Source organism: Anomalospiza imberbis, chromosome 1 (genome assembly GCF_031753505.1).
Source record: "Anomalospiza imberbis isolate Cuckoo-Finch-1a 21T00152 chromosome 1, ASM3175350v1, whole genome shotgun sequence".
NCBI classification, from domain to species: Eukaryota; Metazoa; Chordata; class Aves; order Passeriformes; family Viduidae; genus Anomalospiza; species Anomalospiza imberbis.
The window spans coordinates 106,929,268-106,942,214 of NC_089681.1; the positions used below are offsets into that span (position 1 = coordinate 106,929,268).

Below are 12,947 nucleotides of genomic sequence, written 5' to 3' on the forward strand. Positions count from 1 at the left end.
CATGAATACAATTAAGTAAAATTGTTTTATCAGTCTTCAGGTACCACTTTGAGGAAACCAAAAATACATCAAGACAGACATTTCCAACACTGTGCTGCACATAGCAGAAACACAATAAGCACATTTATCTGGAAAACATTAGCATATTTTTACCTCCAGTACTTTTCTCTGTGGCTGAAGCTTCCAAAAAAGCTTTTTCTAGCTCTGTAATGGTCTGAGCATCAATTTCTTGGGCCTTTTTAACTGATTGTAAAGTACGAAGTTTTTTATTCTCCTCTCTGAGATTATGGTTCTCCATGGCGTACTTTGCAATTCGTGGGTGTTGTTCCATCTGTGGTAATCAATATTTTATTCAACAGTTTTTATTTTCCAGACAATGCTATAGCTGTCTAGCTGTTACTTTACTACCTTTAATAAGGATTAAACTGTAGTAGAAAAGGAAAAGAGGTGTTCCCCACAGTGGTTAAAACTACTCAGTTTTTCTTTGGTTAATTTTCTCACTGCCTTGGAATCTACTCTCAAGACAGTGAGTTTACATCTTATGTGTTTACTCTTCTACTGGAAATACAGCAGTAAGATGCTTTTCTTGCTTTTCCATTTTAACTTTTAACTTTGGCTTTCTTAATGCCATAGTAATGGCAACTTTCTTGCAAGACACAGTAATGTTTCTATGGTCAATAAAGGACTGTCCTAAACTTCATTTCTTCTCCTCCTCCCTTTCCTTTGGAGCTCAATTACAAGCTACAGATTTATGCTACTCTGCCAGGACATTTACTCCTTTTCCCTACTTGTGCTTGGAGGAAATTGTTTTTCAAGAATTTGCCTTCTCTCTTGGGTTTCTTTGTTCTTCAGAACTTCCTCACAAATGATACCACACCTATCAGACACATGAATAACCCAAAGCTGTTCTTCAAACAGCTCCAGGATCACATCACCCTTCATGTATTATCCTTCAGAACCTGCTGCATTAGTGGCGTCCTGCTGTCTTTCCGTTTCAACTGATGTCACAGAGCTTGAAGTCTGCCATATTAATGAGGATTTGTGATTTGGAGACTTCCTTGAGTTGCTGAAAAGAAACTTGATCCTCTGCCTAACCCAAATCAGGTGGGCTTGGCAAGCTCCCACCACAACATCACTCTTACTAAACTCTCCTCTTATGCAAACTGGAGCTCTAAATGCAGCCATTGTTTCTTCCATAGGGAAGCCCCATGTGTTTGAGATGCTTCTATAAGGCAACCCACCACCCATCCTCTGCTTTTCTGCCTGACTTTCATAAAAAACCTGTATTCACCCATCACAGGACTACAGCACCTGAGCTACTTCACAAAATAAATTGTTCCAGAAAAAAAACCCAAAGACTTTACCTGTTCTCTGAGTATCTGCACTTCCTTCCTCAAGTCACTGAGGAGATCATCTTGCTCTTTTGGCAATAACATTCCACCAGCTTCTTTATGTAACCTCTCCAAGCGAACAATATGGTCTTCCCGGAACTTAACTATCATTTTATTGGACTGAACAAATTTTTCCTTCTTGGCACACAGTTCTTCTAGCTGCGCCACTTTTTCTAATAAATTCTTGGAAAGTACATATACAGATTAATGAATTTTTAAGGTGCACATCTTACATACATATGCACAGACAGACAAAACATGCAAAATCTCAGTTAACAGTAATTTGGTGAATACATAGACTATAATTTTTAGCAGATTTGTAGAGAGCAACAGCTCCTATTAAGAACCAAAATTACAGAATGTGTTGCAAAAATTGTACTTAGAAACTCCAATATGATCTAGTAGAGTAAGTATTCTGTTAAGTGCCTCAGATGCACATCACTAGAGTGCCTACTTCGGTTAATTTTCTTTAGAAAAAGAAAAATCCATTTTGGCTGTTTCAGTACTACACCATGACCAAAGAACAATAAAATGAGAATGACTACGATGTTTGGTTCAAAAAACACACTGTTGATTAAAAGACTTAAAATTCAGGAAAACAGAAGCTTGTTCTGTTCAATTTTTTTTTTTTATTAGAAAACCCAAATAAACACCCCACCCCTTAAAATTAAATATATTATCAAAGCTATCCTATGGCTTGTCAGAATTTGAAAGACAGAATAGAAACATAGAATTATTTCAGTTTGAAAATACTTTTACGATCATCAGATCAACCATTAATCTACCACTGCCAAGCCCACTCCTAAACCATTGTTCTTAAGCACTGTAGATGTTACCTAAATTTCATTTGACTAAGTTCCCTTGTTACCAAACCTTGTTATCTTTGGACAGAGTATTTTTATTCAAAATCAAGGAAAACCATTAAGAGAGTCAGCTTCAATATGCTCACTGGTCTCTCACCAGAAAGTACACTGAATGCACTTAGAAATATCAGTATTTTCTTACCTTCTTTTCACCTTCTGATTTCTCCCAGAATAACATTGCTTCAAAAAAGCTGTTCATGTAATTTATGTTGTTCTTCCCTTTTTCAACAGCATCTGTAGGGGAAGTCAAAGAAAAAAAATGCCATATTTATTAAAATACCACTTAGCCAGGTTTTTCTACATTTATAACATGACAATTGTGTAAAGTAAATTCAAATAAATTCTTTAAACAGTGTAATTCTTTCACAAAGATAATGTGCCATACCCAGAGCACACTGTTTAGACAGTCATTCTCAGTCACCTGCAAGTGCTGATAAAGAACAGAGCTAATTTACATAATTGTATAATTAACAAAGTTGTTCAAGCATTAAACAGCCTTGCAATGGACTTTTATTAAAGTAAAAGAATCAGTCTGTTCAGCTAAGCATATCTATAAAATGCAAAATCCCTCTGAAATTAATTTGATAACACTAAGCCATTATTAGCATTACTAGTACAGTTTGTACATATTAAAAGTGGACTGACTGGTTTATGAGAAGGAAGTTTAGGAAAATAAGCTTAAATTACATAGACAATTAGTGGCTTAATCTGGAAGGAAAGTGTCCACACAAGGGATTAAGAGAGTTTAATAATCCACTTAGAAATTAATTCAAAACAGCGTGTCTGAATATTCTACTACAGACAAGTCTACTTATTTATGGAATATTAACCACCATAGTATCTAGGTGCATGATAGCTACATTATCATGATTTAATATATTTTAAAATGCCATCACGTTTCTGAAGCACACAGAAAGCAGATTTCGTATTTCTGTGATGGAGTATTGCAAACATAATTTAACTGCACATAACAAACACAACTCTGATATATTAGGTTCTTCTCAAAACTCCTCCTCAGTGTTTAACCATCACTTGTTTTCCCTCAGAACTCTACCATGGGTCTAAATATTGTGCCCTCTGTCAATATTCATATATTTATGAACCACGATTCAGGGTCCTACCTCATCTCTTACTTGTTTTTACTGGTAGAACATGTATGCTAACATAGAAGGACTTGTTCCTTAGGAAAACTCAAGCCCAGATGCTTTATATTAGACAAGGCTTTCTAGCTTCTGTCATAACTTCTCCTGCTGTATCTTCTATTTCTTGGCAAGGTCAAATAAGAGTTGACTCACAAAAACAGTAAGAGTTTTAAGACAAAGTTTACGACCTTGCAATCAAACACTATCAAGCAGCACATTTCAGTGAGCAACATACATACTGGGAAGCTCTGCTGAGATTTGTATTGCAGATAAAATGGCCTAGTGAGAAGCTTATGGAAGATTAACTAAAAACTCTATTTCCACCTTTTATTGAAAGCAAATGTCTGTTGAAAGTAAGCATCCATCTTAGGTTCTTCTGGAAGGGGCAAAAAAGGGAAAAGCTGGAAGAAAATCCAGCCCCGAGCTTAAAAAGAATGCAACGTTGTGCCTTCCCTCTGACTTAAATGTACAAAGAAACACATGCAAACTTTTGGTTACTTAAAGGATTAGGCAGCATATACCTTAAGAAGTGGAAGAATATCTAGGTATCATATAATAAAACCATAGTCCAGTACCCAAACTTCTGAGGAAGAAAATAAAACCACACTAACAATTTCTGCAAGGTAGCAGATACAAGTACAGGAAATAGGATCCATAAGCAATATGTGACCCCTGTACCTCAGTCCCTACAAAAATATTAATTGTTCAGAACCTTAATGAAGGCCCCCAACCTTCTGGGTTACAGAAGTAGCAAATTCTCCCTCACCTCCAACTCTTACCTTGCGATACAGAAATATTGGACACAGATGGCACTGAAGTAAGTTGAGCAAGCTGCTCTTTCAACTTCTTGACCTCAGCTTGCAGCTGGCTCACATTTCCTTGTGTATCTTCATTTACTACAGCCTTTTATAAATAGGAGAAAATCAGAAAAAAGTTGAAATAAAAATCTTACATGATAAGAGAAAACTCAAAGAACACAAACCAGTAAAATTACTGAGAACTCCTTCCATCTTAGAAAAGGAAGAATTCCTCGAAAAAGCAAAATTCCATTCACTGAGAAATCAGCAAGTTGCACTTCAGATGGAATTAGATGTTAAAAAAATGTAATGTTGTTGCAGAATTTTGTCTGGACCTTTTTCACCAACAAAGCAGTATACATCAGAGACAGAGTTTCAGCTAAATGCCAGCATGCTTTTAAACACCCACTCATGAAAAATTACGTTTTGGGCACTAGAATTAGTATAGAACAAGTGAACAGAAACAACATTGAATCAGAACGGTTTTTTTTTGGTCAATTTTCATTTTTAGTATAGATTTACTTTTTACTTTTTCTAATGAAGTGCTCTGAGAGCAAGCAATGAATATGTGCTGTTAGCAGCCATTACTTAGTGTCCAGCTGTTATGCTTTATTCCTAACCAAGAGCTAACAAGCCCTTTTCAAAAACAATTTGTCTTTAAAAAAAACACAAAGCAAATTAATGTTTTCAAATAAGCTAAATCAACTTGAATTAGTGAAAGCACAGGAGTACTTCAGTGAAGCTACCTTGCTTGCAGATATGTAAATTAAATGACAAGTGTCTGTTTTTACAATAAAGACATAAAGTAACTTTCTTACCTTGTTTTTAATCAACTTTGCTCGCTGAGCAAAATTAAGAGTGGACAGTGTTTCACCAAAACACTTGGATCCTGGGTGAACATTTGCAATTATACACGTTTTTGCATTACCACCAAGAGAATCCTATTTAAAAACATGGAAGTTAGTTTTATTTACATGTTTTTGATGACAATAAGAAGTCATCACCCAAAAGATAATGTGTATAATTTGGAACAAATTTTAGAAATAATTTCATTTAACAAACATCCACACAGAAGGTAAGTTTCTCAAATTTTATTTCAAATGTGGGTATAAAGGATGTGACTGCAAATAAAGACATTATTTAGGGCTTCAGAACCCAGACTATATTGAGATATTTTCTTCGCCTTAACAGCAGGGAGGGGAAAAAATTCTAAAAAACTGCAAAAATAATTTTGGTAATTAGCAGATTAATGGTAACACTACTTTTAACATCATCTGTTCTTTGTTCCAACTTATTTTCCTTCTGGTTGCAACTATCAAACAAAATCACAAACCAACAGATTCTTGACCAAGGATATAAAAGGATCATCTCCCTTTTACAAGTACAGCATTTCTGTGCTGTTAAACAAGTAGCTCTCAAATCTCAAGAGAAGGCAGCATTCATAGCTGAGGACTAAAAGTCTGGTACTACAGAATAGTCCACAAGCCTTGATGGCATTCTTGCTCTGTAGTAGTGAAGCTCATGTTTGTAGACTTCTTTGCAGTACAGACACCTCAAAAAAATAACCACTTAAAGTAACAGCTCACAAAGTTGCAATTCTCTTCCAATTTTTATGTATTTTGGGTTGCATTGGAAGAACATAATTCCTCAGTTTCATCACCCTGCACAGAACTGGGCTGGAACATTAAAAAGTTTTGCTGTGATCACAGTACTGTGCTGTAATACAGATACTGTATGTGTACGAATACTATATTATAATACAAAAATATACTTACTACAGCCATTCATGTACTCTTCACAGAATTTTGGTGAGTGCTGACATCCAACAAATCTTTTACTGCTTATGTCTTTGTTTTGTGTTCATTTTGAAAAGAGCCTATAAGCTCTCAGGCAGGAGACTAAATTTAACTGATCTTTAACACCAGACCAACCCTAAGCACACATAAGCTAATTTTGGAAATCACGGTAAATGTATCAACACATCTCTAAATATTACACTTTGATACACATTATTTCCCAAATTATAAGGATGAAAATGTTCTTTTTTTTTCATTAAAACTTCCAAATATGTATGTAGTAGTAGCGTATGAGAATAAATAAATTTGTCTTCAGTTAACAGCAATAGATTGATCAGAAATCTGTTTAGGCTAAAAAGACAATTTGCAATCTTTTTTCCACTTGCCCAATATTGAAACAACTTTAATGCACTGGAATTCAGCTTTTAATAGTTAAAAATCCCAATGAAATCTATTTTTCTACATCCCAGGTAGCAGATAAAATCCAGAGGATATATATTACCCGTAGCAGAAAAGTGAGCTTGGAATCCCGGTAACAAATGTGTCTCTGTTTGCCATTGCCCACATCAACAAGTGCTGTGATTACTTGGCCCAAGCAGCTTAGTGATCGATTGATGTTGCCTGCTTCCTAAAAAAGAGAAGGGAACAAGAGTGAATGGATTTGGTGGAACAGGGCACTGCATGTGAAAGGAGAAAGATGCCACAGATACTACAGAACTAACCTTTAACCTCAGTCCTTCTGTATGAGTGTCTTTCTGTCTCTCAGATCCTGCCAAGTCAACCAGGTTGAGCAGGGAAGACCGAATGTTAACAACCTCATTGTTTTTCTCCATGGATTCCACTGTGATAGTGAAAACTGCATGTGACCTGGAGGATTCTCTGTTCATGGAGGTCGATGCTACACGACGGTTTCTCCAGCCCGTAGTTAATACCTAAGCATGAAAGAGACATCACAACTTCAGCTGTACTCTACATACAGGTGACATAAGCAGCCATAGACACAATTCCATGCAACAGCTTTTAAAAATCTCAAGGATGAGGACTTTTTTTTACTTACAATGTAAGTATTTTAAAAGCAAAGAAGATATAGCTACAGTCAAGCTTAGCAGCAGAACTTCTTATAATATTCACTTCTTTTCTCCAAAAGTACCACTGCTGTTGGAGGGCATAACATACCCAATACCGGGGTTTGTTAGCAGTACACACAATAATAATTAAGAAAAAAAATAAAGTCACACAAGTACTATGTGTATTTGTATCATTCATGGAGAAATAAACCTGACAACTCTGGAACACATGGAGCCCACTTAGCAGGACATGTAGTTTTCTGTGGCTGTTTCAGAGATGTGTAGGGGAAGCATTGGGGAAAGATTACCGTAATTGCCATTCAGGTATTCCAAACTCTAAAACCTTTTTGCTTTCTTACAGGTATGGGATAGTCAGGAAGCATTGACTTAAACCAGTTTTTTTTACACTGTGTTTTGAAGTAGGGAGATAGGGGTAGAAAGCATCACAGACAAAAACTAAGCAAAAAAATGTGCTTTAATCCAAGAGAAATATTTACCATGTAATATTTAGGATGAATAGTCCAGCATTAAAAAGTGCCAAAAAATACCTGGTATGCTTCAGCAGCAGATGACAACACCTGTTCAACAGCACCATCAACAAAGACTCCCTTCTTGATGTGCTCTCTGAGAAAAAGTCCAGCTGAAGCAGAATCTAGCAAGTCAAATATCTGTTCATTGTAGATTTCAATAAATGAGCATTTGCAGAGAAAACTCTTTCCACTGCCAGCCTGAAAAACACAGTAATTTACACTATAAACAGATTGGTTTTATTAAGTCTGTCGTTGTATGGCAGCAAATCTCTTTTCACATGTATCTAAAGCTATTAGATTGCATATATATTCTGCATGCTATCCATTCCTGATGCCCAGGTGACAACCAACATCCAGAAACCTAGATGCATTTTTAAACTCAAAATATAAGCACACTTGTGTCTGAAGAAACTGTGCTATAATTTGGTAGAGTACTAGATGCAAGCATTTCTCATTAATAAATGAGGCAAGATGGCAATAATCTTGGTAACTTAATGGCTGCACACCCAGTTTACCAAACTTAGCTAATCTTTACTGTGAGACATTACTGCAATAGGAATTACAAAATAAATGTACCTTTTCCTTTTCCCGCTCAATTAGAAAAAATAAGTATTCAAAGCTCCGTGGAATTACACCTCTCAGACTGTGAGTGAAATTATCAGAATCAGATGGTCCTAAAGAGATTTTTTAATTAAAAAAAAAATTAATTAGTAGTACTCAAGAGTAGTATTTGACATGAGGAATACATCTCAAGACAAAAAAAAATTAAGAAACCACTGCAAGATTAATCTCTTATGCACTTACCCATCATAGTAAAGGTTTTTCCTGACCCAGTCTGGCCACTAACCAAAAAAAAAAAAAAAAAAAGAGATTAAATTTTATTCTGAATTTTGCATTAATCTTCTTATTTTAAAGAGAAGCCAAAGCTTAAAACAAGCAAACAAAAATTTTTCTGAACTTAAGACAAGGATAGAGAAACAAGCTGAGAAATCAGTCAGCTAAAAAGGTATAAAATAGAACAGCAAATTTTACCAAGATAAATTAGATTTACCGTTAGATAAATCCCATTTTGTCTCCCTTACCACCCACCATTTCCTTCCTCATTTCTGTTGGAAAGGGAAGTTAGCATTAAAATGAAGGCTTTTAAATGTATACATAAAACTAATTTTTGGGTCAATCTTTAGTTTTATGTCACTCAGGATATATTTGGATATAAGAATATATTTGACTTAAAAGTATTTTTTTCTTTTAGAGATTTTTTTTTCTAATGTAGTTATTAATCATGCTAGAGAAACTTCAGGGCAATTTCATTTCATTTTTCCACATTTGTATATTGTAACAAAGTGGACTTCATAGTTTTGCAAAAGCTATGCTACACTAAAAAAACTAAAAGTAAGGTTTTGATTAGATTAGCCCTTTAAGTCCACATTTTCTGACCAAAGTGCTTCCTCAGTTTTCAAAATGAAAAAATATTGAGTTAATATAACGATATTCATATTACTAGTCATGGATGTATTTCTACCTTACAAATATTCTAAAAGTTAAAATTATCATTAATGAGTTTTCCCACAGGCAGCCAAGAGTCACTAAAGAGTTGAGCTGAGCAAATGTCAAGTTAAAACAATTTTCATTCCATTTTACATACTGAAAACCACTAGCTTTCTCTTTAACAGTACAATGAAGTAAATAATAGTAAGATTTGAATGAGTTTACATCCGCATTATTAGCCTTTTGTGTTAAAAGCATAACACCTACATACAGATTCCTCCAAAAGAGGGGCAAGGAGTACCATCCAGTACTGCAAGAACATTCCTTATGCTGTGCTGCAGCAAGGAAACACTTTCAAAACTTACTGTAACATCAGGCAGGCTCTGGCTCTTAAAACCCCAACTGCTTATTAGCACAATCTCCTTAAATGTCACCATTGCAGGAAATGACTGTAATTGCTGCGAAATCACTTACTATGCAAAGATGGTTCCATTGTAGCCATTCATACAAGACTCAACAATGTTTTTAGCCACACTTGAGAACACAGACTCCTAGGGACAAGGGAAAAAGAAAGCACTTGGCACTACCTGTTTAAGTATCTGTTATATCAGTGTTTCCCATGCCATAACTTTATAGTATATAATAGATGCATTTTTTAAGGTTAGACATGTACGATGACCCCTGGAATTCTCACAGCAAAATGATATATGCTAAGTCTTTGTGACATAAATCGCTCTCTCTGAAAAAACTGTATTTCTTGATAAACTCAAAGAGAAATAATAAAATTCAGCATCAGAGTAACAGCTTCCAAATATAATAATAATAATAATAATTTTGATCCAGAGGTCTTGATTATGTTATGCAGTTTTTGCCATCAGTAGGCCAGGTGCCTGTGACACTTATAAAATCTAGCTTTCAAAATTTGCCACTGCGCAATGGCACATTCAACAGACCTGCACAATTTAGTCTCATCTATCTTCACATTTTTCTCTTAGATGTGCAAGAAGAGCTTAGAGCAGGTGAAGTTTCTGGGAGGTTTAGTTTTGTTTGTTTTTTTAACAGAATTTAAATGGAATTGGGAGTCCTAGCAGAATTTAAATTATGTTCACAGAATGTCAATCACCATATTACAGAAATTAAATTGAAGGATTTTCTTTCCAGTGTTACTTGTTCCAGGTGAGCAGTGCATCCATTTAAAAGGCAAAAGCAAAAGAAGGAAATATAGTAAATAGAATATAAACTCTGAAGTTCCTTAAATACAAATGTGCAGGGCCAGGAGTTGAATTTGATGATCCTTGTGAGTCCCTTCCAACTCAGCATATTCTGTGATATCACATCTTAATATCAGCTACTGACTGCTAGTTATTTTTATACATTTGTCTCAATAGGCAAATTTCTTTTCTCTCTATGGTGTTATCATAGTGTTTACAAACAAAACCTTCAATTTTAATTCAAACTCCAATTAAAGAAAAAAACAGCTAAAAAAAATCACATCGAAACTGTTAGAGAGCAGAATTTAATGCAGCATCATATACTATAACAACGTATTTCCAATCTGACCACGGCAAAAAATTAGACCTAATGCACTACATCTTTAGAAAAGCTTAGCATAGTAGTTGCCAAAACTTGGTTGAAAACAGCAGTAGTTATGAGATTCTGGAAATGATTACCTGTGTTGTTTCCATATTTGCAACATAATCAAAAGTGAAGATCTTTGGCTCAGGCTTTGAGTGCAGGCGGATGGTATTTGATGAAAGGACAGATAAACACAGGCCATGATCTCCATCGGTTAATGCAATTCTGTCTGAAGGGGGACGCACCCTTACGAAAACTTTGATAGCATCACCTTCAACACTAAATAAATGTTTATGCATTAGATTACTTCCAAATAGATCAGATTACTTCCAATAGATCAGATGTCTGATGAAATTAAATTGCAACAATCAGATGAAGCATATAAAGCCTTACAAAGGTCTGTCCGAAAATCCTACTACTTGTAGACAAAATCAATAGAAGTAAAAATGTGGCAGATTTAAAAAACAAAGAACATGCAGTTACATGCAATTTATTGCTGTGGCACCTAGCTTTACCTCTAAAAGAACACATTGCACAGTGAACATGAGATGCCCTTCTTCTTCCTGGAAGCTTTAATGGACCAATGGATCAGATAATGCTACAGTCCACCAAAGAAGTTGTTAGCATTTTTATTTGGTGCTCACAAGAAGGGGAAAAAGAATCAATTCTTGATCAATGAATCAAAATAAAGCATAGCAAGTGCCTGCATCTAAAACATCCCTAACCAATTTCATCACATTTATCAGCTTTAATAAGTAACTGTGCATGACTTACATTAAGGCTCTGAAGAGTTCTGCCATAAATACCAATACACTCATAAAATATTAAAGAATTAAATTCTTACATGAAGTGGTAGCAAACTTGGATTTACTTTACTTCATTCAGTTCTAAAAGTTTTAGCAGGAGGGTGCTGTAACTGCTATTTTTACTTTTGGTAACAAGAGAGAAGAACAGTTTTAAAAGTGGGAAATGGTCTTCATGAATGAAATGTGCAGTTGGGTAGTGACAGAAGAAAGGGTTCAGAAGATAAGCAGCAGCTGAGAAAGGGAAGATGTTATACTAGATTTAAGACACACCTAATTAATTTGACAAATGTGCTTTCTTTGTATAACATTATTCTGAGTTGTGGCACAGTTTACACTTGGAGGAGGGCTTTTTGGCTTTTGTTTTAGTTTAGGGCTCCCTCACAGGACTGAAGTTCCTAGTGGGATATTTCTTCATATAAACTCTAGAGCCCAGCTGCAGAATTAGTGGACAAATGAAAATTTATTGCATGGCAGCATTCCAAGAGGAACCCAACATGTCAGCGTAACAGTTTTATTATGAGTACATTATTTTTAAAGCCTGTAAGGATATTAGGAGAGAAAGGCAGCAATCTTAGGCAGGTAAAGATTGAAATAAAAACTTTAAATTATCTCACAAAGTTACACTAGGTTTTGTTTGTACTTCCTGTGCAATATGATTAATAATACATGGGAACTGGCCAATATTATTTTACCTAGCTGAGTTCAACGAAGATATTGAAGAGTCACGCATATCTCCTATAAAAGAAAAGAGAGACACACAAAAATTAAAATAAAATTACTGCTCAAAACTCCTCACTTAAATAAAAAATACTGTAAGCAGTACAGAGGGAAATAAATGGAGAGCTTTATAAATACCTGTTTTATGCATGAACAGAACTGCATTAAAATATTTGGTAATTATCTTCCTTTGGCAGAAAGATTTCAGTTTGTTACAGAGGAAGAGAAAGCTCCAGTCCTTTAATGTGGACATTATCGATGTGCCATTTGTTTAGTCTGGCAGAAAGAAGGCTCTGGGAGACCTTATCAATCTACAACTGCCTGGAAGGAGGCTGGGGTCAGACTCTTCTCCCCAGTGACAGGACAAGAGGACAAGAGGATGCAGCCTCAAGCTGTGCCAGAGGAGGTTCAGGCTAGACATCAGGAGGAATGTCTTCACTGAAAGGCTGATTAGACATTGGAATGGGCTGCCCAGGAAGGTGTTTGGAATGGCATTCATTGCCACGGCCTGGCTGACAAGGTGTTGATCAGTCAGGTTGGAGTCCATGATCTCAGAGGTCTTTTCCAACCTCACTGATTCTGTGAGTGAGGCTCGTTTTGCACAGCTTCAGATTTCAAGGAAACAGCACATATTACCCCATAGGTAGATAAAGTGACTTATTTTTCACTTAAGGGTGAATGTGACATGAAAATACATAATATAGTCAAAATATTAACGAAGTAACAAAATTGTATTTAGAAAATAAGCAAAATATCAAGGAAAGACAATGCATCA

General features: G+C 35.5%; 1 protein-coding gene across 1 annotated transcript in view; it reads right to left on the minus strand.

Annotated features, from left to right (window-relative positions):
* Window positions 1-12,947, minus strand: part of KIF15 (kinesin family member 15) — a 34,652-nt gene that overhangs the window by 20,781 nt on the left and 924 nt on the right. Inside the window, exons 2-14 of the mRNA XM_068204456.1 lie at window positions 12,148-12,190; window positions 10,745-10,928; window positions 9,549-9,625; window positions 8,391-8,428; window positions 8,163-8,260; window positions 7,605-7,784; window positions 6,712-6,921; window positions 6,492-6,617; window positions 5,012-5,134; window positions 4,176-4,299; window positions 2,397-2,488; window positions 1,365-1,574; window positions 154-331 (exon numbers count right to left, since the gene is read on the minus strand). Of these exons, the coding sequence (XP_068060557.1) occupies window positions 154-331; window positions 1,365-1,574; window positions 2,397-2,488; window positions 4,176-4,299; window positions 5,012-5,134; window positions 6,492-6,617; window positions 6,712-6,921; window positions 7,605-7,784; window positions 8,163-8,260; window positions 8,391-8,428; window positions 9,549-9,625; window positions 10,745-10,928; window positions 12,148-12,190 (1,683 nt within the window). The remainder of the gene's footprint in view (window positions 1-153; window positions 332-1,364; window positions 1,575-2,396; window positions 2,489-4,175; window positions 4,300-5,011; window positions 5,135-6,491; window positions 6,618-6,711; window positions 6,922-7,604; window positions 7,785-8,162; window positions 8,261-8,390; window positions 8,429-9,548; window positions 9,626-10,744; window positions 10,929-12,147; window positions 12,191-12,947) is intronic.